This window comes from Athene cunicularia (assembly GCF_003259725.1).
Source record: "Athene cunicularia isolate RWA chromosome 6 unlocalized genomic scaffold, athCun1 chr6_part1, whole genome shotgun sequence".
NCBI classification, from domain to species: Eukaryota; Metazoa; Chordata; class Aves; order Strigiformes; family Strigidae; genus Athene; species Athene cunicularia.
Genome location: NW_020799105.1, coordinates 17,563,041 through 17,589,883, shown reverse-complemented (window position 1 = coordinate 17,589,883; position 26,843 = coordinate 17,563,041). Strand labels below are relative to the sequence as shown.

Here is a 26,843-nt window from a genome sequence, read left to right as displayed (position 1 = left end):
AAATTGCAAGTGGGCAGAAGGCTCAGCGTTGGTTGCAAGTTGACAGAAGGCTTAGTGTTGGTTGCATATGGGCTTTTTGGCCTGATTCTGTGAACTTAGCTTGTGAATCACACAGTGAGCCCAGTGGTGAACACTTTAGAAGGCAGCAGGAACCTGTATTACACTCTGCTATGGGTAGGCAAGCAATTATATTCCTGACTGCTAGGGGAACCTGCTTAACAAATTGAGCTGCAGAAAATGGGAACCACCTGATGGAGCAAACAGAACGAAGGAAAAAAAAGCCTCTGAATTTCACTTCTAGGCTGCTGTGCTCAAGTGATTGATTTTTATTTTAAACTTACTTCATTATCTCTTAACATCCCCCACCCACCTACACCCACACATATTCAACCTCATGCCAGGGATGTGGGAAGTAGTTTTTCCTATAGTGTTGGCGAACTGTAGTGCTCTTGTTGCTTAGTGGAGTTAACACTAGTTACGGCATATCTGAGATAGTAAGAGAGCCTCTCATGTGCAGGCACAGCAGCAAGGAACCCAAATTCAGAGCATGCACAGCTCCTGCTTTTATGTAAAGCTGCAAGCAGGCCGGCGATGAAGCCCTGGAAGGCAGGTGCAGGCAGGCTAGCAGCTCTGCTTTCCTGTGTGCATGTGCACATTCCACAGATGTTGGCACTGGTTTCATAAATTGTGGGTGATTTTACAGCTGCATTTGAAGCACTTAAGCCTTGTTATCAGACTGGGCTCCTCAGGGATGATCTAATGAGAATCTAAGTAGATGTACCATTCCCTCCTGCAGTGGTTGGAAGTAATGAGACTGCCATCCTAGAAAGTGTAAAGGAGAGTCATTTGTCAGTACTTGTAGGAATCATTACGAAGAGAGAGACTGCACAAGAACCCCAGGAAATATAAGCCAACAGAGACATCAGTAAAGCACCATGTGAAGGATGATGCCCACTAATTATCTGCCTGGTGCTGTATGCATTATACAACATCACCAGTTCTCTCTAAAGAAATTATCTGTGTACCAGATCCAAGATTAGCCAGCGTATATTTATGGATGTGAGCATATTTAGTTGTGTCTAGTTGAGACAAAGAAGGGGGTACAAGTGGGGTTTCTTCCCTGTATTTGTAGTGTTGGTGATAGAGGCATTGTAAATTGAATGTGCCCTCATTTTGACTACCAATTCCCAACCGGTAAAATGGACTTGTGACTCTTCTGTTGTGACAAGTCCACAGTTCAATAAATCACTTTTGATTCTTCTCTTTCATTGAATATACTAAGTGCTAATGGAGGCAGAAGTCAGAATGACATGTCTCTATAAAGGTTATAAATTTTAGAATTAACTCTATCTTGAGGCCATCTCAGTACTGATATTTTTTTTTCCCTATAAGACAATGGCTTTATTGAAGAGTAACTCATAATTTCTTAATAGAAAAAAAAGACATAAGTAATATCAGCTTAAGTTAGGTGTTTCACCATCACAATATCTCAAAGGCAGGACAAGTAGAACACTATTGGAATTGACAAGTATAGGAACATACATTAAGACAATATAGTTTTAACACATCATTCATACTGCTTTCTGGTGTTAGGAGACCCAGCAATTACTGTTACCTGGCCAGAAGCTCAACATCGCTACGCCCAAAATAGAGAACCACCATCAACTCTTGTGGTTGAAAGAACATCATGTAATTTACAGAAAAGAGCATCATTTCATTTACAGAAAGAACATCATGAAATATCCAAGTGCTCCCTATAGAATTTTGCACATGAATTCTTCTGGAAAAATTTTGTACAGCCAAGCCCCCTGAAATGTGCATGTAATTTTTAAAACATGCAGATGGATTAACTTGTATACTGGCAAAGGCTTCTGCTGGCACATCTCTCAGCAAGGTTTTAAAGAGTCCTTTTTTTTTTTTCTCCCTTTTGGTGCCTTTTAGATTGACAGATGACTGTTCAAGTAAAAGAGGAGCTTCTGTGTGAAGTGTAAAGAAAAATTCCTTTTTCCTTCCCCCCCCACCTGCACCAAATAAATAAATCTCTGCCAAGTCCAAGGTTTTGGGTCCTCTAAGGGGACATAGGAAACCTGTAGCTGAAAGGAGGACTGCAGTTTCTTTTTTGTTGTGTTTTACAGCCCTCCTGTACTTGTCCACCCCTCTTTTTTTTTTTTTTTTTTCCTAGCCTTTGTGTCTACCTGAAGGATGGAAGGGATTTGATGCTGCCGTACTTTTCACCATTGTGGTCACTCATACCTGTGTAAAATAAGCATCCATGTGGACAGTTTTGCTTGTGCAAGTTTGCATTAGTGTGAAGAATGGCACAAAGTAAAAGGCAGCACCATTCTTTTTATCGTACACACACAGTTGTGCATTTGGATATCTGGCTGTTATGTCTTGATACTTAGGAATCAGTCAGCATGGTTCTGCAACAGTCCTCTTGCCCTGACAGGCTCAGGAACTTTCAGGGCCATTGAATTGCTGTGGTGGATTGTTAGGAGGCAAAGAAATAGTCCTGGTGAGAGTAATCCTACAAATGGAACAAACCATGTGTGCAAAATGGATCCTAAGTTTTTAGACATTAGATTCAGATTTGCTAAATCAGCAGTGGTGAAGTATTGTCACCAGAGCCAAATTTGGCATTGACAGAGATTTGGGGTGACACCAGCAATATGGGTACAGCCAGCAGTTGGGATGCATTACTTAACAAATTATTTTGTCATATCGAAAATTTCCTACCAGAGAGCTAAACCAGTGAAAGAGTGTGTAAGGAACAGTTACGCCTTTTGATATGGGCCAAGTGACCTAACCACTATTTTCCATCTCTAGCTTCTGTATGCTTTTGGTTTAGGGAACTGTAGTAACTGCCAGCATCTGCTTCTACCTGCTTGGGAGTTGGTTTCATTTTGGGTTTGCATATCAACTATTATGCTTTGTGTCTGCAACTTTTAACTCCAAATATCGATCTCCGTACTAAATCACTGCCAAGTAACCTTCCATTCTTTTTTTCCACGCTGCCCATCTAATCACCAGCTACGAGCACACAGCTCCTGCCTGCATGCCGACAGAATGAGTCTGAGCTGCTCAAACCTCAACTCCAGCCTGAACATGAATTTTTGTCTCTGCAGGAATATCAGGGGAAAAAAGTCACCAGGGCTACCAGTTCTTGTTATTGTTTGTGTTTATATTTTTGGTTCAACTTCTTTTCTCCCTAGAGGTTTTGATTCCACCAGTTTTGTTTGGGTTTGATTGGGCTTGCTTTTTTTTATTGCTCTCCCTCTTCTCATTTTGTTTTCTCCATTCTTTCATTGGAGGCAATGAGCCGTCCAGCGGTCGGAACTCCCCTGTCCCCTATCGGCCCGACAGCCGCCCTCTCACTCCAACTTACGCTCAGGCCCCTAAACATTTCCATGTTCCAGGTAGGAGCTGGCACTGTATGTGTCTCGGTGTCCTGTCACAGTGTAGAATGTAGCTTTTGTAACTTTTGTCTTGTCTCCATTGTTTCACGCTGTTTACCATGGAGTGCACCCTCAGGGTTTGGAACTGCGCTTTCTGAGAGGAGTAGTGTGTTAAGATGTGGGGGGGGTTCATTGTGATTTTTACCTATTCTGTTGGTCAGGTGTTTCACTGTTAGAATGCCTTGGTTTACAAGGGTCTGTTGATGGCCTGTGAGCTGAATATGAGTTATATAGGGCTTGATTTTCCTCCCAGTTGCACCAGCTGAGCACCAGCATAACTCTGCTAACTTTGGAGGAGTTGGTTTTGATTCACATGCAGAAAAGAGTTGACCAGTGAGCCATTAAGTGTGTTGTTAATTCAGATTGTTGTGACTTGTTTCGGTCCTGAACCCAACAGTTCTAGTTTAGTGTTACCTTTTTTAAAAAAATAGATGAGGATGTGTCTTTGCTTGATCTGTGCAATGGCTTGTGGACCTGCAGATCCACAAGGATGTATGCCTTAGGATGTCCTCTCTATAAAGGGCATTCTCTGTTTTGAAGTGAGCCGCCCAGTTCTTCCAGCCTCTGAGAAGATCATCTGTCTTGGATTTTGATGGGATGAGTTTGCATATGCCTAGGGTTGTGGAGATACATCTTCTGACCGCATCAGTGCTAGCAGAAAGCCTTACTATATCCAGTTATTCTTCAGGTGCCCTTCAGTCTAGTATCCTTTCGCACTGCCAGAGGTTACTGCTCTTCCTCCTTTCCTCAGATCTGGCAGATAAACTGTTTGCGGGAACTTCCCTTTCAGTCAGTGTGACCTGGCTTGGCTAAGGTAGGCTGTTTTAACTGCTGAAGCTAACCTGGCTCACTTTGACTTGCGTAAGCTAAAGCGCACTTGCATGAATAGCTCTGGGTAATAATCCTAGCATGGTGGGAGAGCTATCCTCCTCAGCTGGCACAGTGCAGCCACGGAAGGAGCTGTGTTCCTATCATCTTTACAGCTTTCTGGTGTAGATGTGCGCAAAAGTACTGCATGACTACCCTTGTAATGTTTATACCTATTTACGGATCAAGTAGCCATAACAGATCACTAACAAGAATGTAATACCTCAGTGTCTTTGTGTGCAATGAATTTGCCTGTTTAGTCAAGGAGTAGGGTTCTGCAGAGTAAGATTTGCCTCTGTTTCAACAGATCTTTAGAGTTAGCTTTCCTTAACGCCAAAAGCTAAATTGTCTCCTGTAGCACTTTAATTGGACCTGCGATACACAGCATGTATTTCTAAAATGCTTTTTCATCTTCCATTTTAATGTCACTGGAAACTTTTTTCAGGCAGTATGAAGCAGCAAAATGGGTTTCTGACATTAATTTTCTAGTTCTCAGTAGCTCATTTTGGTCTTTGAATAAGATTTTGACAGATTTTTGCACTGTAGCACTGATTTTAGATTAACTTTTGTATTTGTAGCTGTGCCGAATACATGAAGTGTTGGCTTGGGTGGGAAGGTAGTTCAGAACCAACTGGTTCCTGTCTTAGATTATTATTTGTAAGAATATGGTATCTTTTAGATATGCTGTAGATTTACTGCATTAGAATTCAGGGGCGTGTTTTTATTCTCATTTACATTGATAACGTGCAATATGGTGCTTACAATAAAATAATTACAAAAAAGAAATAAGATCTATCCTCGTGGTTTGAGAATTAGTAGCGTATCAGTTAACACTGCACAAAGCGTCCCTTTGATTCACTGAAGTGTAGCTGTTGTTGACTGTTCAAAACAGTGTATTAAGCAGCTATTTTTTTTCTCTGCATTTTAAAGTGAATTGTAGGCTCACTGCATTCTCCTCTGCTCAATCCAGCCGGTCAGTTGGAAAGAAAATTGAGCTGTTATGACTGAAGCACAATTTTCCACATAAGTTATTTGGGATGGTTTTCCCCAAATGGCTTGTATCTTCACCATTGAAATGTCTTGCTTGTTTGCATTTCTGCTCTAACTTTTATCCCACTGATAATCTTCTGGATGTTTAAAATGAATGGTTCATGAACTGGATGCATCCACATGTTACCGAATCAGCTCCAAAGGACTTCATACCACATGTCTTTGACTTTTCACTTGTTCTTATGTTTTCTTTTCTTTGAATAATCTGATTTTGTATAATACTAGAAATAGCTTTCTGGCTTTTTCTTGTGCTACATCCTTGATTTGGTCTGTCTGTTGTTTTAGTGCTGGAGTTATGTTGTTCTGCACATGAAGTAGTTTTCATATTCCCATTTTTCTGTTTCTCAATTTCACAGATCAAGGTGTCAACATTTACAGAAAACCGCCCATCTACAAACAACATGGTAAATGATCTTTCCCTTTTTATTTCAAAACTGGAGTGTCAACTAAATTAAAAGGCACACAGACTAGTGAAAAGCATTCAATTTTTACTTTGTAAGCATGAAAAAATTAGTAGTCCAAGCTTGAAACAACTGTTATTGCATGTCCTGCTGCGTGATTATGTTTTAAAACATGTTTGTCATTTGGATCTTATGGTTTAAATCTTGGCCATGTTGATATTAATGGCAAAATTGCCATTAACTGGGATTTTGCTGCCTCTTCAGCGTTATGATGCCTTCCTGTGTTTCACTTCTTTTAAGTTTATATTTTCAGAACACGGGTACTGATCATGTTACAATGGATTAACAACAAACTGTTTCTGACAGGGACTTCATGGAATATCCTTCTTCTAAACAGACAAAGTACAATAATTTATTTCAACAGCAAAGATGGAAATGTTATTATCAGAGTGGAATTCCAAATGTACCTGTGGCTTTAAATAGGAATCTTTGATCATTGAAGATAATGTAGGTGACTTATCACTGCCAGGGCTAATTTGATTCTCAAGCCCTGTGATACAGCTCAGGCAGTATGCTGTACTTGTTTCTCCAGGTGTTTGGATTCTGAGTTGTTCAGCAGTGTTAGTGCTCTAATCTTTTTGGTGTAGCAAGTTCTTTTCTTGTTACAGGAAGTCTGAAATGGTGGCAGAAGCCCACTGCCTTGCCAGTCCTTATTACTGCAGAGCAAGGTCAGGGTTATAACAGAGTGTGTTCACTCTTGCCTTCTGTTGTGAACAGTAAACTTTGAGTAAGAGATAATTTTTATGTAATGTTGTGAAAGACAGATGACTCCACTTTTTAAAGACTTTGAGTTTACATCCCTTTGCAGACCATTTATCCAGTGAACTATATTTAGGGTTAAGTAGCAAATTAGCAGTACTACAGGGTTTAGATGAACAGCTGACTGAGAGCCCATGATTACGAAAGCCCAGGAAAACCATTCTGTAGGCAGGAGTGAGCATTGCAAATAACACTGCTGCAGTATTATATCAGGGGTTTATTCTCTTTCTTTTTTAAGTTTCAAGCCATATGCTCATTTTGTAAAAAGTCTTAACATTATTTTTGTTTATTTTTATGGCTTTAATGTATCTCCTCACCTCCCATTAACATGTGAATGTTTAACCACTGACATCACCAATTCTAATACGTAAGTACTGTTTGAAGTCATGCTTTTGTAAACTCTGACCAGCTTCCTCCATACCTGCAATTATGCTTAGATTTTCCTACTCATAAAATGCGCAGAATACCCAATGATATCTCATACTGATGTTTCTAAACTACTCTGAACCTGTTGGATGAGCAACACAGTGCTTCACTTCATTAACAGATGTGGTTTTGGGTTTTTTTTAAAAAAAAAAAAAGAGAAAAAGATTAAAAAGTCCAGAATCCTTGCTTGTGATACAGTAGCTTCATATAAGAGAAAATTATTTGAGCTAACAGTTTGCAGATAAGAGCTAGTTAAGGCTAGTTTTAATGTAAACTGAATCCTATTGAATTTTTTTAATGTCAAGAAGTGAAAGCCGTAATGCACATCCTCATATGCTTTTAAGAGATTTTGGCTTAGTCTGGAATTTTAAGTGAATGCCCCACTGTTGAGGTATTTTATTGGTGAGGTTCATTTCATTGCAACTCCTGTCCCTGCCAAGTTGATCTGAATAGAGTTTAGTATTTATTAATAAATTCACATCTGCTTTTACTACTACTGCATGCTCATAAGCAAGGGCATGCAGCAGAAAAAATCCACTGGTTCAATAAACATATTTGTTTCAGCTGTCTTTTTTTTGTTTGTTTTGCAGCTTTTGACAGAAACATAGGAAATAATTAGCATCAGTAGAGTTAAAATTAGTGCTGTTTGTCTGAACTATTTGTTTTCTTGCCCTGGAGGGAATACAGATCAGTACATAAATCTGGTCTCACCTTCATTAATAATCAGCTGTCCTTAGGAGATACTGGCAAATACTGTTAGAGTGAATTTTCTCACTCTTGCCTAATGATTCTAACACTGCAACCCGAGTAAAATCTATATCTGATTTGGGGTTATTTTTGGGGGTGAGGATGAGGGAGGAGAGGAAGGTTTGATTCCAGCCTGTTGGCAAGAGAAAGACATTACTTTGCTGAAAATTGGAATTAGAAAAGCAAAACGTGAAAATGTTTGCTTTTGAAAATTAAATTCTTATAAAGTATACAATTTTGCCAAAATAAGAAAGACCTTTATATTGATACACATTATTACATAGCTAAGTTCCCTGATTGCCATCTAGATGCAGCTGCTTTGGCAGCACAGAGCAAGTCCTCCGAGGATATCATCAAGTCCTCCAAGTTCCCAGCAGCTCATGCACCAGCACCCAACGAGATACCAAAGATTGAGACAGACCACTGGCCAGGTCCTCCCTCCCTTGCGGCCATAGGTATGCAAAAAAACAAAGATACAAGCGACACGGCTTAAAAGGTACTGGTAAGCAAAATAGATTAATACTGGAGCTGTAAAAATGGGTAGTGAAGATTGTGTCCACTCCAGGTTCACCACAAAGTACAGCTCTTCTGGTGAGACCTCTGAGTGGCTGTGAATTTAAAGCTATTTTAGTAGCGCTGATTAAAAGAGGTTTTGCTAAAGGACTTTTGAATTGATCACACAGATATGAACCCACAGACAAATTGGGTGAATTCTGGTGCAGTAGCTTAAAAAATGTGGTGTGTCACACACACAAGCCTGACTTCTTTCAGTTATTGTCTATTTAATCTTTTCGTTCTAAGCTAATAGCAAATATTCCACAGAAAATATGATTGCTTCCAACCACATGACTAATTCCATGGCAAGAAGCAATGAACAATTAATGGACTAAAAAAGTCCTGATTTTCAGAGCTACTGTTTCTACAGACTTTGTATTTTTCTTCTGTGTTATAACACTACAAGTATCTTTATTTTATTTTATTTAAATCATGCACATCATCATTTTTAAATTTTTGTTTGGTTTGGTTTTTTCTCTGATAATTTTTATTGACCCCTGTAGCATAAAATAGTCTATCTAGCCTAGTTCATTTATGAAGTCACATCTGAAATACTGAAGGTGTTGCCTGTTTCAGGTTTCTATATGGTTTTCACCACAATAGGATTTTCATAGAAGTGCTGGGAGAGCTCAGTGACCAACTGAAAGGACTGCATATGCAATGGCAATTTTTTGGAAATGTCATTTACATGGGATGTAACCTGTCAAACATTACAGTCATAGTGATAACATCTACATACTCGAAATTCTACTGACAGTGCTTGTGATAAATACAGCAGTATTGTATCGTATGTCTGAGGTGGAGCCTTTGTTGGAAATTTTGGCTTTCAGCTCAGTCCCTAGGCAGTGGATGACAACTTTTAATTATTTCCAGTAAAACTGCTTTGTATATTGGCTATCAGGTGGTTTTGTTACATCTGAGAAACTAAACAGGACTGTTTGGAACATTAAGATGTGCTCATGGCTGTATTTTATTCAGAAATAAGAAGGCATTGTACAAGATTAATCACAAAAATCCAGACCTGTAAGCCCCACATTTTTTGGTTTGTTGTCTGTGTGTGATATTTTGCTTGCAGAGCTAGAATGAGCTATACTGTCCAAAAAATTACTAATACTGATGTTGTACTGAAAAGTCTTGTAAAAGCCTGACACACCAAACAAAATAATAAATAATTTAAATACAGATATTTTCACCAGAACTTTCTGTCTCTCTCCATATTAGCATCAATTTAATTGATATAAACCTTCTGATACTTTAGTTGCAAAATTTAGTTTTCATTCAAATAGGGTTGGTGAATAACTATATCAGGATATAGCCTGCGCAGAAAAAAATACAACTGCTGTCTAAATGCTTGCAGCAATACTTGCAGCAATATCATATTCTGTGTATTTGTGGAAGTGTGCTGGTGTCTAAATTGGACTTTTTCTTAGGAATGTTCAAGAAAATAAAGATTATTCAATAAAAAAATAAGGAACTAAAATGTAGAACACCTGTGTCAATTTTAGCTTTATCCAGTAGACAAAATTAGTTTGCTTCATTTTAGAATAAAAATAGCACCTTGTTTATTCCAAATATGAGTGTCCATTTAGAAGATCAACGTAGTTTAATTTTCCATTTGAACTGTTAATTCAGATTTGCTTTTCTGAGTCTAGATGAAAGTATAAATATGAATCAGAGTTTATGTTTTCAGCCACTGATGCAGTTACTGGTGCCATTAAACCCCATGTTTCCAGAACTAGCAATCTGAACCCCCTTTTTTCTATTACATTGATTCATGGCTTTTGTATCCGGGACTGTTGCTTAGTTTGGAACTTACATGCAGTTTAACTTCTTGTTAATTTTATAAGAAGCCTGACAGCCATAGGGCAGGCTATCTGCGTGAGTTTTATTAAGAGTGAGTTTTTAAAAAATCTTTTGAGTCTGCAAGAAAATACTGCTTTGTTTATTCAGTAAATCAAACTGACCAGTACTTTGAACTGGCATTGAAATCTTCAAGCTGCGGCTGAACTGATACACAAAGCTCTCTCTGTACTGTGGTTTTATGGAAGCAGGAGCTGACATGAGACGCAGATCAAGTGGAAGAGAGGAAGATGATGAGGAGCTACAGAGACGGCGGCAGCTGCAGGAGGAGCAGCTCATGAAGGTAGTTATAAGCTCGTCTTCATGCTGTTTCTGAACACCATCCAAAAAGTGCCCCTTTGTTTTTTGTAAGCAGTTTCTACTAATGTCTCAATCAGCTTTATTTTATTGATATATTTTTCTAATTGCCATTTGTAGCTCAACTCTGGTCTGGGACAATTGATACTCAAAGAAGAGATGGAAAAGGAGAGTCGCGATAGGTCAGCCCTTTCTGCCAGTCGTTATGATTCTCCAGGTAATTCCTGTAGGCAATAAAGCTAATAATGAACAGTAAATAACGAACACCACACATACACATATCAAGCTGTCTCCCAGGAGAGAGAACACTGGGAAGATGGCTTGATGTATGTATATGTGGTGTTCTCCCCTGGAAGAGTGGCCTAATTCATTAGCTGGTTTTGATGAGGGGAGAAGTGTTGTGGTTGTTTTTTTGATTAGAAGAAATACGAGGTTGAGAATTTTCAGTCAGTTTTGAGGAGAGAGATTTTCTAGTATAGATAAGAAGTGAGGTAATATACTCGGTGACTATTACATCGCACACATGCTAATGGGCTGGGTTATTAAATTACAATAACACGCTTTGCTTAAACTGGTGTTTCCTATCACTGTTCAGTCACTCCTTCCAGGGACAGAAAGTCTGCAACGTTTACCAGTGGGGATGCATATTCCAAACAGAGCCAGGGTTTTGGCCTTGGCTGACATTTTGATTGGGTGTATTCTGTTCTGAAGCAAAAGCACAAAAGTCAGTTTTGGCTAATTGGTGGCTTAGATTCCTGGCCTGATTGCACATTTTGGAATAGATCTGTGGCCTTCTCAGATCTCCAGAGAAGTGTTTGGGTGTTTTATTTCACTTTCTTCATCCACCAGTTGTTGTAGCACAGCAGCTGTACTTCAAGCCAAGAAGGGACACGATGAGTCTCTTTGGAGATGTCCACTGGAGTAGCTGCCAAGCAAACTAGGATTTCCTTGTTCCCTGTTGTATAAGTGCGTTGACTCTATTTACGGTCTTGGAGAGAATGTCTGTGACTCTCCCTCACTATCTGTAATTTTTAAGGGGCCAGAGTCTACCTGCTTAACTCAGAGTTTATGATTTTTTTATTAACCTTAGCACAGGTTGGAGGACTCCTTTATTGGGAGTGTGTCCGTCCTTCTTTGCAGTGATAATCAGTGCAGTCATCAGTTGCCTTTTGTGGAATTAGTGGTGCCATTCCCAAAGCTTCTTATTGCTGGCAACAACAGTGCCTCAAGTTCTACATTCCCTCCCCTTCTGTGGTAAAAATAACATTTAAAAAACAAAAAATTGCATTCTTATACGGAGGATCTTGTCTGAAGGAGCTGTATTAACTGTAGAGCTCCTATTGATCATTATGCTGACTGTCTTACTATTTATCTATCTTTACATATGTATTTGAAAACACTGATGTTTGAAACTCTTAATATTTCAACATTGTCTTTATCTTGTTCGTGCAATTTCTGAGGTTGGTGCAAATGCTAAGTTGAATGTGCCCAGATACCTTACTTCACTTTCATTTCAGATGAAAGTAGGAGTCGCAGAGCTCTGTTGAATCATGTTGTGTTCTCAGAAGTGTCACATCATGTACAGGATAACTATAATTTTGAATAGAATGCCAAATTCTCAAACTTGTTTGAATTCACTCAGCACTGCCCATTCTGATTGTTCTCCTGTTGAAGTCAGTACCAAAACATCTGGCAATTACAGTGTTACAGGATCAAAACTAATAGCCTTTTCTTCTTTGTAGCAAAAAATTGAGCCTGGCAAAATCGCAGTGTCCCTTCTTGATGACCTGCCACCATGACATGATAAAGCTGCATGTAACTTACAGAATGTATGGAAGGTTGTGATGATTTTGGGGCTGAGATGTTAGTTTCTTAAAGTCAGTGTGTCTCAGGTGGTTATGTATATGCTTAGCCCTTTTATCTGTGTTTTTTAATGCTAGTTGATTCCTCAAATGTTCTTGGTTTTGAGTTTCTATGGGATTTTTCAAGATTTTTCTCTTCCTTGTTCAACAGCACATGCTTCAGCCTCCAAAACCTCTTCTCTCCCTGGCTATGGAAAAAATGGACTTCACAGGGTAAGGAGATGGTGATTTTGAGGAGCAAAATGTGGCTTTAATTATCCATGGTATATATTTCTATATTAACTGTATTGGACTTCCAGTTTGATCAAGATTTCTTATAAGACCATCTGAAATCAGACAAAAACTAATGTCCCTTCTCCTTGTTAAAAAGGCAAGAAAGCAATGCAAGAAATGTTGTGAAAATTGAGGGGGTAATAAAAGGCTTAAAGCAATTTATTTCTCCCCATATACCAAGCCACTTGTGAAGTCATGAACTGTGAATTTATGTGCATGTCCCTCTTTTCCTGTTACAGCCGGTGTCTACAGATTTTGGTCAGTACAACAGTTATGGGGATGTGAGTGGTGGTGTTAGAGGTAAGGCTGAGGAGCCTTTTAACATGCCTCTTCTTTACTGAACATGTTTAATCAGTTCTCGGGTTTTTTAAGGTTGTGAATATGATTACTTTGTATTTGCTCAGTACATTTTAACTTCCTCTGATAATCTCAACAATTAACTCAAAACTCTGAAAATACCTATCAAAACTGAGTTTATTTTGCTAAATCTGCTTATGTGGGGCTGATCCTTGTTTATGCCAAGGGACTGCTTTAGTATTGGTGCAAATGGAAAGCAGGTAACGTATATTGGCAGGAATATGTACTGAGTTTTGTTAGTTTTTTTTTTTTTCTCTGAAAATAACCATCCACTGCATAGTCTGAAAGAATGCCACAGTGAAGAAAGGAGGATAATGCCTTCTAATCTCCATTGCTGCTCATGATTTTCATTATGACTTTGAGCTGGATGTGATATCAGTCATTGCCTAATAAAAATTGACAATATTTGTGAAAGTTATGAAACTTTGAGAGTTAATGTTTTCAAGTGGTTTGAGCTGAGAGAAAGAGAGAGAGGCTAGTTATCTACAAAGTGAGATAGATCCCAACTATCTTAGATACTCTACAATCAGGCGTCTTGGTGCTGTGTCTATAGACTGTGAAGGAATCCAGACAGCTATCTGATGGCAGAGGTTAGGTGAGATGTATCCTGCTCTACACATTTGAATTTTGGTGACTCTTTGTTCACTTGATTGTGCTTTTGTGTTTCTTAGTATTTCCAAAGTGACTTAAGTTTCCTGAATGAGAAGCCTGCTCGAAATGGAGTGTTTGACTCTTTACAAACTAAGCCCAAAAGTAGGAAGGTTGTTGACCTTAGAGAATTGGGTGCGATTTTGAAAAGATCAGGTAGACCAAAAGACACAAGGATTATCTGGTAGATTGTGTCTGATTTGTGTTCTTCCATACTCTAAACCTGATGAGATTTCTCTTTTGCTTTTCAGATTTCCAGGTAGAGTACGGGTTTTCATCAATCAACTGACAACAGAACTAAAAGCATCTGCTTTCTTGTTGAAGTCTGAATTTCTGCTACAGGGAGGGGTTTCTTAAGACAATAGCTCTGATTTTCCTGCATGTTTAAGCATAATCAACAATGTAGATTCTTACCAACAAAACCCAGGCACAGCCTCAGATCCTCCTTGTTACCTTACCAGAGCTGGGTTGAGACAGCTCACACCAGTTCTGTGACTTGCTCTGTAAAATCCACTGTCCTTATATGAGTTTTCTGTAATAGTCCTCTCTGGACAATTGAGGGTGGATTTATTTCCAGCCTCTCTAGTACCAATCCCAGAGACATATAAAAAGTGTCTTCTGGAGGCAATTTTCCCCCACACCAGGAGCCTTGAACTCCTCACTTTTACCCTAGAATTTGCTCTCCAGACAAGATGGCTGATTAACAGTTTTATACAGTGCTGCCATCACAAATGAGCCTCTAAGAGGTGTGCTTGCAAATATAAACCTTTTTGCTCCAAATACTGTCTGTGGGGATTTTTCCAGAATGGTTTTAGTCTGGCTGGCTCCTCAGCACAATTGCAATAGGAAAAGGCAATTTAAGAAAGGGTTTAATTACTTGGATAATTGTATTAATAGTGTATCAAAATCATGATGACTGGAAAGAGAATAAGATTATGAGAGGAGACAGAAGTTGTCCATGTACTGTGCTCAAAATACATACAGTGAGAAAGGGCCCACCACTCTCTTGGGACCCCCAGATCCACCTGGGAAGTGGTGTTGGTTGGCTCAGTGGGGAGCTGTCGCCAGCCTTAGCAGTGACAGAAGGCTGTGGTGGCAGAGAGGACTGAAGGATCTCTCTGCATGCCTCAGTGTAGTAGTAAACAGCCATGGCAATGATCTGTATGATAAGACTAAATATTAAGACTTGAAGGAAGTCTCAGGGCAAATTCACCTTTGTTTTCACCACTGCTTGCGTGCCTTTACCCTCTGTGTGTGTAACCTGTGTGTCTGATGTATACCTGTATCTGATGCAGTCCCTTCCGGATGGTCATGTCCCCGGGATGAGAATGGACAGAGGAGTATCTATGCCTAACATGTTGGAGCCAAAGGCAAGTGCAGATGTTATTCACTTTCCTTCAAGACTGTGAAGATTTGACTGTCAAATGCAGATAAAATATGGGAAATGTGTTAGTTCCTTTGTTTTTCTTTACCTCACCTCAGTCCTTGTTCCTTATGTTCCAAACCTCTCCCTTTGTTCTGGACTTAGCCTGTTACAGGTGTTAGTACTCAGGCAGGCTTAGGGCAGCTCAGGTGTGCTTCTTGGGTGAAGGAGGCTTTTCTAGAGACAAAAAGAAGACACTGAAGCTGCTCAGTAGCTAGTTTTCTGTCAAGCTTCCACTAACCAAAACAGCAGGCCAAACTCAATGGGAAAGTCTCAGATCTGTCAGGTTGGAAAAGTGACACAGTATATTGTGGCTCACTTTTGAGGCTGAACTAATTTATAAATCAATGAAATACATGGATCTTTGTTTAAAATTGTAAGTTAGACACCTACAGGTCTGTCTGGATCTGTTCTTTAGCTCACAGCACTGTTAGCCTGACACCTTTCAGTGATGTTGAATTCCCTATAAAAGAAATTTTTCAGGAGATATATTGGAGAAAGAGGTAATGTCAGCTGAATATAAGATATAAATTAAAATGTTTTTGCAGCTATATTTAGAGAAGTCTGAGTAAAAAATTAACATAAGGTATAGAGGGGATTCAAACAGGGCTGGGTTTCAAATCTTGTAACTTTCTCTATTGCTGGTGAACCTTCCAAGAAATCATGATTTTGCCAAAGTTACAAGGATCAGCATTTCTGCAGTTGAGGAGCTTGTTTTGCAAACCAGATTACTACTTGTGCTTCCGAGTCTCCTCCAGACAAACTGTACAAGGCAATAACCCTAGCTTTATAAGCTGAGACCCCAGTGTAATGTATATTAACAAATGTTTTTATATATTATATAAATAAGACATTGGAAGCATCCCCAGCTCCTGAGATCCTACTTTTTATTCCAAATAACTTCTCTTTCAGTGCAATAGAAATTCTTACAGCCACCACTGCTGTTGATGCACCCAGTGATTTGGAATGTTATTTTGGGTGACAAATTCTGTCAGTATTATTAGTGGTAAAATTTATGGGAATTTTCATTAGATAATAGGTCACTTTCTATTGATGTTTATAAAGGTGATGCCAGCCTGTGTGAACTGGCAGTATTTTTATTCATGTCAGTGGTTCAACACTGACTTAACCCTGATAAAGTAAAAGAAACCAACTCAAAATGAGCACAAAACATATGAAAAGTGAAAATTAGCAAACTTAAGAATCACCAAATCTTACCAAATGATTCTGCAGAAAGGACAGAATTTGTGCATCCTGCTACCCCAGATTAAGACATGCCTTGTTGTGAATATCTAAATATAAAATGTACTTATGATCATAGATCTTTATTTAAACTCTGCCTGTTTAAATATGAAAAGTTACATTTTCCTTTCCTATAATGCTGTACATGGTAGCCATTTCCAGTATCAAACATAAACATTGTAATTCAAAGTATAGACTTAATTGTATAATTGTGACAATGTCAGAATCTCCTGAAAATCGTATCTTACAATTGGTATGTAAGCACACATTATTTAAATTATTATTACTTATAATAAACTCAGTGGTGTGTTCATTGATGCCTGAATCTTATTTATTATATTTCTGAAAAGTTCATTGGGTTAATTGTTGACAATGAAATGAACTTAATTGCCTAGTATGGCACAAAAGTTGATTAGGTTGAATTTTGTCTGATGTTAAAATAATTGAATTAATAGCATTTGATAATAGCTCAGCTATCTCTCTGGGAGAGTTTGGTGGTCTCACTCTTGTTCCCAGTGGGCAAGTAAAACAAGACCCATAAATAACAGTAAAGGCTGAGTCAATTGCCACTGAAATCTGCAGAAAAACTTCATTGACTTCAGTAGGGGTTGGACAAAGACCCCACTGGGAATGCTGTTTTCCTACTCGGCAGAGACATGCAACGAGAAGAGCTATGGAGAGGCTCTGTCTGATGGAACATCAGCTCTCCTAAGTCATTCCAGACATTTATGGAAGTGTCTCCTAAAGGAAAAATGTTCTAAAACTGAGTTTTATTTGCCAGGGAAGATTCCAGAAACTGATTTTAAGGCACATGGTTTTCTGAAATCCTTTCTAAGCAGCATTGTTTCTGTTAGACTAGACTGATTTGAGACTGACTGACAGTAAACATTTTACTTCAAAGAGACTGTACACATAAAAGAAAAGTAATATAATTTATGCATTCAAGAATTGATTATTGGCCAGTTACTAATATTTGTAAATTCTGGACATTCTTTGCAATGCAAAGGGAAAGCAAGGGAAATGTTAATGGGAGGTGTGCTGGACACATACTCTTCTGAAGCAGGTGAAGGTGCGTAAGATAACTGTCTGCAAAAGTATTTCCTTTGATCCATGTATGTATGGCACAGCCCAAGGACAGTGGGTGGTTGTTTAAATGCCTCAGCTGTCCAAAAAGGTGAAGAAAATCATGTGATGAGTTCTGTTGAATGCAGCAGTCCTCATGAATCAATATCTTGCTTATTCAGAGTTGCTGCTTTTATTTTATGTACTTTCATCTGTTTCATCTTTTAATTGTCTGTTTCCTTAGAGCTGTCCACGCTTCAGCAACCATATCAGATAGACCAATGAGTGACAAATACATTTACCTTAATAAACTTATACATTGATGGATGAGAGAGTATATTGACTAAAGAGGACTCTGTCTCACCAAAGCCAGCTGATGTATTATATGGACCATAAAAATCAGTAGGGTGGGCAAATATGTAGTGGCTCTACACTATATGAGGCAGTTTGATACTAAATAAGTTCTTATGATGTCCAGATTGTCTTGTCTTTCATGCAACTTTAGAAGAAAAAGAAAAGGGAAAAAAAAGCTGTCATTTTCTTTGACAAGGAAAAAAAATGTTTGTGTGGTTATGAAAATGAGACACATTCTGTTCTTTCTGCTTTAGAATATAAATACATCTCTTTTTTCCCCCTTTTATACATTGTTAACAGATTTTTCCATATGAAATGCTCATGGTGACCAACAGAGGGCGAAATAAAATACTAAAAGATGTAGACAGAACCAGGCTTGAGGTAAGAGAAGCAAGTTCCTAAATGCTCTTTCCTGCTGAAGTTGTTTGTTGTTGCACACTTGAGAGCTCAAACACTGAAGTGTGGGTCCTTGTTAGCCTGGGAAGATTTCTCATCACTAAGCAGGGAAAGAGGAGTCAGACAGGGAGGAAGAAGCTGCATCTCCATGAACAGTGCTGAGCCAGGAGTCCCACATCTCTGTCTCCCTGCTCTTGGACTGAGCTTCCCACAACCCCTTTATGTTTTCAAGCAATTAATTATATACTTGTAAATTGGTAAAAAGCCCCAAATTGGTGCAGTGTTTTGTAGCCATAGGATCCATATTGGAATGGAGCAATACTTTGATCTTGGATCATCTCTTAGCTAAGAGTCAGTGTCAGCCATTGTTGGGGATGAAAAGTCTAGCTTTCTTTAACTCCCCCATGAGTCCTGTGAGTTAGTTAGACTGGCTGATATCCAAAAATATGAGAATTTAAATCTTTGCCAACAAATAAAAATTGTTTACAACTTTGTGGATTAGAAAGACAAGCAGCCCAGTGGAAGGCTGAGGATTTTAAGCTGTTTGTAGTTAGTTAATCTTCTGTGGAGATGAATGGAAGAGCTGACAAAAGTTTGGTTAAGTAACCGTTTATGCACATTTTTAGACTAGTAGATATGTTATCACTAATGAGAATTCAACACTATGTTACATTAGTGCCACAGGGAGACACTTTTCCTCATCCAGTGCACCCTAAAGTGGCTGAACTAGAAGTAACTTGAGCACAAGATATCACCAAAATATGTTTCACTGGCAGCAGAGAAATGTGCTGGACAATGAGTCTGGCCAGACATTTTCCTTCTCAGAACTTCGAACATAATGTGTCAACCTGTAGCCCTTCTGCAAAGCTCTCCTGAAACCCACTTTCAGCTTCTAAAGCCTGGGCCCAGGGCATGCAGGAGCTAGTTTTGTTCTCTGATCTATTGCTGCTTGTTGGGAGACTTCAGACAAATAATTTTTCTGTCTCTTGCTTATTAAGCAACTGAAACAGTTCTCTTGATTTCCTTTGTAAACCTGAATTCATGAGGACTTGGATATGTGTATTGCAAAAGCGTTATTATTTTCTGCAATGGCTCTTACACAGTGACGTGAAATCCATAAGGCACTCCTGTCTCCTGTTGTGTCTCTTTGGCTTTGACTGACCATTGCTTTTTCTCCTCTTTTTCCCCTCTTTTTTTTTTTTTTTTGTAAAGCGTCACTTAGCACCTGAAGTTTTTCAAGAAATATTTGGCATGACGATACAGGAGTTTGACAAGTTACCTCTCTGGAGACGCAACGACATGAAGAAAAAAGCAAAACTCTTTTAATCTCCCTTTAAACAAACCAACAAAAAATGTTGCATAGGATATTGTGTCATACAGTCCTAACTATTTGGAAGCAACAACTTATCCACCAAAAAGGGAAAATCACATAGTGGCACCTCTGTACACAGCAATTGAACAAGATGAACATCTGCCCTCCTGGAACATAGGGAGAAATTATCTAAGCTCAGACATGAAACAACAGCGATAGTTTTCAGAGGTGTCAACCTGTTACATGATATTATACAAGATAGGAAACTGTTCTGTTCTTCTCCCTCAACGATATTCCCTTTACTTTTCTCCACAACATGATGGACTTTTTGCTAGAGCCAGGAAGTGCCCTTAGGATGCCTTGTAGACTAAAGTAGTTGTAACCACTCCAAGAACTGGAAAAGAATATATATATATATATATATATATATATATATAAAAATATATATATATGTATGCGTGTTTGCGTGTGTGCGCACATGTATTTATATCTATCCATCTATCTATGTGTGTGCGTGTATGTATGTGTATATATGTGTATATATATGGAAAGGAAGATAGACAGATGCTCTGTAGTGAAGGAGAGGCCCTTTGTAACTTATTCACATGGTCACATTAAGTCTTTCACACATCTGTTCGTTAACTGGCACTCTTTTGAAATGGCATCTTCTTCGTGTGACACAATTTGCAAAGGTGGGCACTCTGCTCACTTGATACCAGTGGAATTTTTGGAAAATGGACTCCTTGTACTTGTATATATTTGCTAGGATATAGGAATTGAATTGCTGTGTCTGTTGTCAGTCTTCCCTCTTCCACACTTTCTGCTTGAATTAATAAGGCTGGAGCTTAACCAGTCCTTTGAATAATTTAAGATCACTTAAGTAATGGGAATGATGGAGAAGAGTCAGTTTTCTTGTAATTTAGTCCAGGAGATGGGTGGATGGGGGTGGGAGTGACAGAGTGAGAAAATGTGGGGGTTTTTAAGTGTGCCCTGGTTCGCATCCAGAGATAACGGGACAGACTCCCTGCTAGTAATTACTAGTGCAGCTCGTCAGACTGCAGTGGAGTTGTAGGATTTTACATCGGCAGGGAAGATGGTTCTCTGCAAGCTAACACGCAAATTCATCCCTCTTAGGGAGGATTGTCTATGAATTAAAAGGTACCATCAAGGTGCCATGCTCTGCCAATACAGGCTTTTTGATTAAATTGCAGTTGCTGTTGTCAATATGGCACAGTGCATGGGGCCAAGCACTCTCTTTAGTTAATGTAGTTTTTCACTTGTGCTTGGAAAAGAGGGCACAGAATTTTTTTTCCTCTCTTGAAGCATCAAAGCTCAAGCCTTGGTTATTCTTATTTCCCTTTGTGCCTGACTTGGTTTTTGAAGGCAGAGTAATCATGCAAGACAGTTTCTGAGCTGCATTGAACTCCGTATTGCTTTCAGTCTTCTTCCAATATGCTGCAGCTTAAAAAACTGCCTGTATATAACTTAACTGCTTCTGGGCAAGTCCTATACAGAGGAGGACGTGAGCACCAAAGTAATTGAACGAATGCATTGTGGCTGCAAGGTCAGCTTTTTCTCTTCCTTGGTGCTTAACTGCCAATGCATACTGCACTAATGAGCCCACCTCCTGATACAGGAGAGGGTCATTTAGGTTCTGTGTCTGTCAAAATATCAAGGTTTCATTTTTAATGCAGAAACTTTTGGCACTGGAGACATCAGAACCTTTGTATTTTCTGTTATATGAGACATAGGTGTTAAAATCTGGAAGTCGGGAAGGGGAAACAGTCCTGTGTAGTTGTGAGATTCAGTATCTCTGTGTTGAGTTCTCTGTATCACCAAATGGCATTTCACCATGAAATGCGCAGGACGGCCCAAATCCTGCCTCTTCTTTGCTGGTTTAGGAAGTCCTGTTGCAACAGATGACTGGTTCCTTTGATAAAATTCTAGTTGAAGATTCATTATAGGCAAGACAGATAGAAGGGGTCAGCACCTGCTCCTCGACCCTAGAGCTAAGGGAATGGGACAAGCTGAAGATTGTGCTACCATGCAGATCTGGCATCACAGTCCGCACTGAATAGAAGTCCTCAGCGAACACTGTGACACACAGAGTTGTGAGTAAACTCTGGACGTTACTGAGATTGCAGCAAGGATCAGTTCAACATGTTTTACTTCATTTTTCAGAACAAGCACCTGAAAGGGTTTTAGAGGAACACCAAAAAGTAGATGGGAATGTTATAGGGGCACTGGCAGTTTGAGATGCATTTCTGAGTGACTGCTGAAACCAAATCACTGCTGAAAGAACAGCAGTGTTTTACAGTCACAGGCTTTTTGAGTGCTGGAGTCTCAGAAATTCAGTGTTTGTCACTTGCAAGGTGTAGCTTAACTTTGAGATCAACATCTGAGTTTTAACGCATTTAAAGTATTAAAATTCTCCAAATTTTGTCAGGCCACATCCTTTAAACAGTACTGTGCTGCTGCCTCTCAAATACAGTAGGCAATATGGGTCTTTTAGCCCAAGTCACAATGACAGTAAACCTTTTTGATCTGAAGACTTGCTCTCTCAAGGTTGTGAGCTGCCAGTCTGCATTTTGCTGTCTAGATTATATATTTGCATCTCTAGATTATTACTGAACTTCTCACAGCATAGGCTACCCAGTCATTTCAGAAATGGCTAAACAAGCTTGTTTCCTCTCAAAAAAAAAAAAAAAAAAAAAAAAAAAATTATAAAAAGAGAACCCAGCCTCCAAGCCTGTGAAGGATGACAGGGTCATTTGTATCTGCCTCATCAACTGAGAATTTAAAACTGCAATTGGAGCTTGGGGAGGAATGAAGAGAAGCCAGCTTAGATGCTGCAGAAATAATTAATCTCTCACTTGATTTTTGGGCCACTGCTAGTTCACATCTCACTGGTGTGGAGCATAGTCAGTCAGTTCACAGCCCCCTGCACTTGACTTAATACTGCTTTATTTTTGATTGAGAACATGAAGGGTTTCCTAAGCTTCCATTTCATGCCTATAGTTAATTTCCCTTAACTATCCCAACCACCTACATGTAGATGTACCCCAAGAGATCGCCTCTACATAAAAACGATGCTGCAGCCAGCCGCAGGGTGTGTGCTTGTTTTCTGCAGTGGGCTGTTAGCAGTAGTCACCACAACATTTTCTGTTCTTTCATCTGGTCTTCCCACCTAATAAGAACAGAAATATAGCCCCAGGGAGAATTTTCCTTGTGAGCAATGAATTATTTTCCTAGTATCAATCAAGTAGCATTTTCTTGGGCAGTTCTTTGTAATTCCCCTCTTCAGTATTCCCTTGAGCCATGCCAGAGGTTGGACTATTTAAAGGTCCCTTCCAACCCACGCCATTCTGTGGTTCTATGAATATGCCTTAAGTTACATGCTAACGTTCTTCTGTCTCCTGCAAAGTGTTTGAGCTTCTGATAAAGTCCCATCAAACTTAGTGCTGTCAACAGAACATCAACAGAACATCATTGCCAAGAGGACTGAAAACTAATTGCTTTTGTTTTGTTTTTCCCCTTTTCAGCTTTGGGAGTGATGTAAGAGCAGAGACCTGTTAAAACATAGCAAAATAACCACACGTGTGAAATGGGATTATGTACACATGCAGGTTTTCAAACACGGGCCCCCTGTAGCACGCACACTCCCCATTTGGAGTTGAGGTATTATGTGAGTAGTTAACCTGGGATTTATAGTGTGTAGTGTTGAATAGATAGAAGTCATTAAGTTATGAAGGTTGTCACTTGCATATGGGCTTATATCTGAGGGGCTTGTGGATACCTGTGATGTACAAGAGTGTGCAAAAGGCAGGGTCAGCTTCCCAAATCACGGAAGTGCCAGGTCAGCCCCATGTGATATCATTTAAAAGGCCTCCTCAGGCATATGTGAACCACCCATCCCTGGCAGAGCTTAGGTGGAAGGGTAGTACCCTGTGCAGTAGTCTTCATATTAATGGAGAACCCAGAGGTTTGGCTTACTGGGTTTTATGCCCTTTTCAGATACTGGTCTGATTATTTCCATATGAACAAGTAGAGAACTGTTCTGTGTTACAGTGGGAACAGCTGGCCATACTGTCTATACCCGTGCCTTAACTTAGTGTAAGCTCCAGCCTACTGTGAGTCAGAGGTTGAAATACATAATGTTGAAATAAATGTGTTGTTCATCATCTCTGAAGATAGCAGAATTAAGCCAACTTGAAGAGCAGTTTTGGAAATGACTAAACTGTCCGCTATTTCTCAATGAAGCAATGTGATCTATTGTGGCCTCAGTTCAGGAAGCCGAATGTAGCATCTCAACTCTGCCAGTATCCTATCCCAAACCTACTAAGCTTTCTCTACAACTGGAAGAGTAAGTTCTTGTGAAGTTCGCTCTCAGAATCTCTTTTTTGTTGTTGTCGTTGTTTGTTATCATCTCATGCTGGTATCACTTAAGACAGGTTTTAGAGGCATCTCAGAAACATACTTGTTTTCGGTTTGGTTAGTAACTTTTCATTATATATGGTTTGTGATGCATTGTGGACATAGCTGCAGTGTGCTGTGAAGGGTTAGACTAGGAGTACTATAATAGCTGTATGTGGGACAGGATAGCCCTGTGGCTCCAGTAGTGCTTTTACTGTTTTACAGCACTTTTTTTAGTGCAGTTAAGACAGATGTCACCTCTCCTTACGAAGTCCTATAGTCCTAAATCTGTGGGCCTAGCACCGAAGTGCTTGCTGCCCTTTCCCTGTTGCAATTTGGAAATCCTTTCTCATCTGTGTAGTTCCTATGTCTCGCTGTTCCAGGGAGGTCATTAGGAATCTCTTTTGTAAAAGTTTGATACACTGAAATTAGACACATTTTGAAGTGAAATCCCTTTCTGCAAACCATGTTTCAGGTAATATCAATGAATGGAGAAGGGTTAAGTTCTGGGAAGGAGGAGGGCTGTCATAATCTTGATTTCTCCAAGGTTTGTCAAGGTGCTGTTCAGCAGAATTAGAAGAAAACACAGGCATGAGCCTGTGGTACCTATTTCAAACTGTAGGGAAGTCTTTTGGAGCCCATAATTTATGAGCTGAAGTTCATAAGCTTATACATTGAAGTTCATGGTATGAAGCTGTTCAACAAGTGACAGAAAAAATAATCCCCAAAATGGTAAAAAATATGAACATCCCCTCAACTGCTCTTGGAGTGACTTATCTTGGCTCATCCTGACTTAGGAGGAGGTCTTGGCATATTTGGGCCATAGCCTTGTTGAGCAGACTAAACAGAAACTGGCCTTTCTCCCCCACCCTGATTCATTGCTTTCCTTCAGAATGTATTTGTGGAGGAGGATGTCCATGTCCTGGAAGTTACCTATGGCAGTGAAAAATAGCAGTCAGTAATAATGATGATGCAATAAAACACGTGCAGGAAACAAGAATATCAACTAACCTGTCCTGAAATGCTACTCATCTTTCCATGTCAGAGAGGCACTTAGGGCTGGCCTCCACAGCCCCCTTCCCCGTTCAGTTAGCCCCACGTCACTGTCCAGTTCGTGCCCTTCCAAACTTTTTGGCCCTGTCAACACACCTGCTAGAGTCCAGCGTAGTCTTCAGGGTAGACACATAGCAAGGGCTGCTCTTGACAATATGTGGTATGTTTTTACCCCATTGCTATGTAATGAAGAGCTAGAGAGAGCTACTGAGCACTGTGATAGTAGTACAATGGGCCTTTCTCTTTTAATGTAGAAACACCCTTATTACTGTGGGTTGCAGGACTGCTCTGGCTGGTGAGTTTTTGCCTTGTGGTTTCTCCCACACACCTTTTTTATGCTTAATAAAATAAGGAACAAAAAAAAATCTATCACAATGCAAAGATACAGAGTTTTTAGTCAGACAACTCTGCTGGCAGGAGCCGTGTGATGCCTGCATTTGGCAGGGAGAGAATTAGCATTATTAATTTTAATGTAAGCATCAGTGCAGGAAGTGGGAATGTAATTGGCCATTAATGTTGTTTGCCTGTATGCAAAATAAATTATTTGTTGCCCAAAGGGCTTCTAACAGGGAAATAGATTTCTGCTAATGATTTCCTAAAAAATGCTTGTCCATGTGAAGAGGTAGTATTTCCACATGATTGCGGTCTTTCTTCTGAGGTAAAAAGAGATGGCTGAAGGCAAACATGACCTGTTTTGTCAGGATCATCACAGTTAATACAAATGTTGCTCCTAGGACTTGCAAAGCTGAGACCCACAGGACCTTGCTCCTAGGCATTAGGAAATGGAGCATTTCAAGCAGCAGAAGCAGCTATGGGAATTCCAGCGGTGCCTTACCAGGCTGAGTCTCTAGCTCCCTTAGGTGCTTTGACAGGTCCCACTGGACACTTGCCTGGGCTTTTGTCACTGAACACCCTTCAGAAAGCACTTCCCTCCAGATGCAAAACCACTGAAATCAGTGGAGCCTCTCACTGACATCCGCACACTTTGGAGCAGGCTCTTTCTCAGCTGGCTTGCCCAGGAAAGTCTCTGACTGATGTGTATGCCCGCAGCAACGAGCTCTGTATGTCATTACTAACCAGTCCTGTCCAAGCAGTGCAGCTTGGTCGTTGCTGACAACTCTTCCTGTAAGGGGGCCTTACAGCTGGGATTTTTTTTTTTTAAGCTTTGGAAGCCGAAACTTATTTTTCAAAGATGTATGTTCCTTTAAATCAGTAGATTTTGGCAATAGGATTTTTTTTTCTTTTCTCCTCCCTTCACATGTTACAAACCAGCCTTTTGGGGAGGTGCCCCTGTGTTTCCATTCGTCTGTGAGACAGCTCTCTTTCTGAGTCTCTGTAAGAGTGAATCAATGTCTTGTCTGTAGAGTAAGTCTGCTTGTATGCATAAAGAAAAGTTGAGCTGGGTTGCTGTTCTGTACAATTAGTGTTTCCACTGTCATACTGCAAACAGCACATACTGCACTCCTGTGCCACTGTAATCTGCATCACTGTTGTACTCAAGTCAATGAATAAAGTTTGGAGCTTTATTCTTAATTGCTGGATTCATGTTGCCTCATTTATTTGCCTTTTTTTTTTTTTTCATCTTGCAGTTATATCAAAGTCCTCCTACAAAACAGGGTATGCTTTCAAGAAAGAGGTGCGATATGAATGATCAGAGAAAGACAGATAAGCAGTTACACAGCTTCAGTGGAATAATGACAAAAAGTTTGAAAATAGACATAAGACTTCCTGTAACTCAGTCACTAGATATAGATATTTGTACAAACCATATAGGCATGTTAATTTTGTGTGGTCAATTTGTGGTTTAAAAGGAACTGAGAAATCCATGACATCAACTAGATCACGTTGTTATATCAGCGCTGTTATATTAGCTTCACGGGCTAAATGGTTTCCATTCTTAATCCAGCTAAAATTTTAGTCCCCGACTTGAAAAGATGTCTTAATATTTAGAATTAGGTGTTTGCGTACTTA

The 26,843-nt window shown here is 39.5% G+C and overlaps 1 protein-coding gene across 20 annotated transcripts in view; it reads left to right on the top strand.

Moving 5' to 3' along the window:
• The window catches only part of ABLIM1 (actin binding LIM protein 1), a 224,795-nt gene extending 198,390 nt beyond the window's left edge, over positions 1 to 26,405 (top strand). For 7 of the 20 annotated variants that reach the window (XM_026851367.1, XM_026851357.1, XM_026851362.1 and 4 more), the window contains 11 exons: positions 3,312 to 3,416; positions 5,729 to 5,776; positions 8,074 to 8,220; positions 10,372 to 10,463; positions 10,598 to 10,694; positions 12,491 to 12,552; positions 12,852 to 12,912; positions 13,869 to 13,876; positions 14,913 to 14,987; positions 17,999 to 18,079; positions 19,307 to 19,918. In XM_026851367.1, the coding sequence (XP_026707168.1) occupies positions 3,312 to 3,416; positions 5,729 to 5,776; positions 8,074 to 8,220; positions 10,372 to 10,463; positions 10,598 to 10,694; positions 12,491 to 12,552; positions 12,852 to 12,912; positions 13,869 to 13,876; positions 14,913 to 14,987; positions 17,999 to 18,079; positions 19,307 to 19,420 (890 nt within the window). In that variant the 3' untranslated portion in view covers positions 19,421 to 19,918. Of the gene's footprint in view, positions 1 to 3,311; positions 3,417 to 5,728; positions 5,777 to 8,073; positions 8,221 to 10,368; positions 10,464 to 10,597; positions 10,695 to 12,490; positions 12,553 to 12,851; positions 12,913 to 13,868; positions 13,877 to 14,912; positions 14,988 to 17,998; positions 18,080 to 19,306 lie in introns of all 20 variants that reach the window. The other 13 variants (XM_026851352.1, XM_026851349.1, XM_026851360.1 and 10 more) reach the window with 8 other exon arrangements.
• The last annotated feature ends 438 nt before the right edge of the window (positions 26,406 to 26,843 follow it).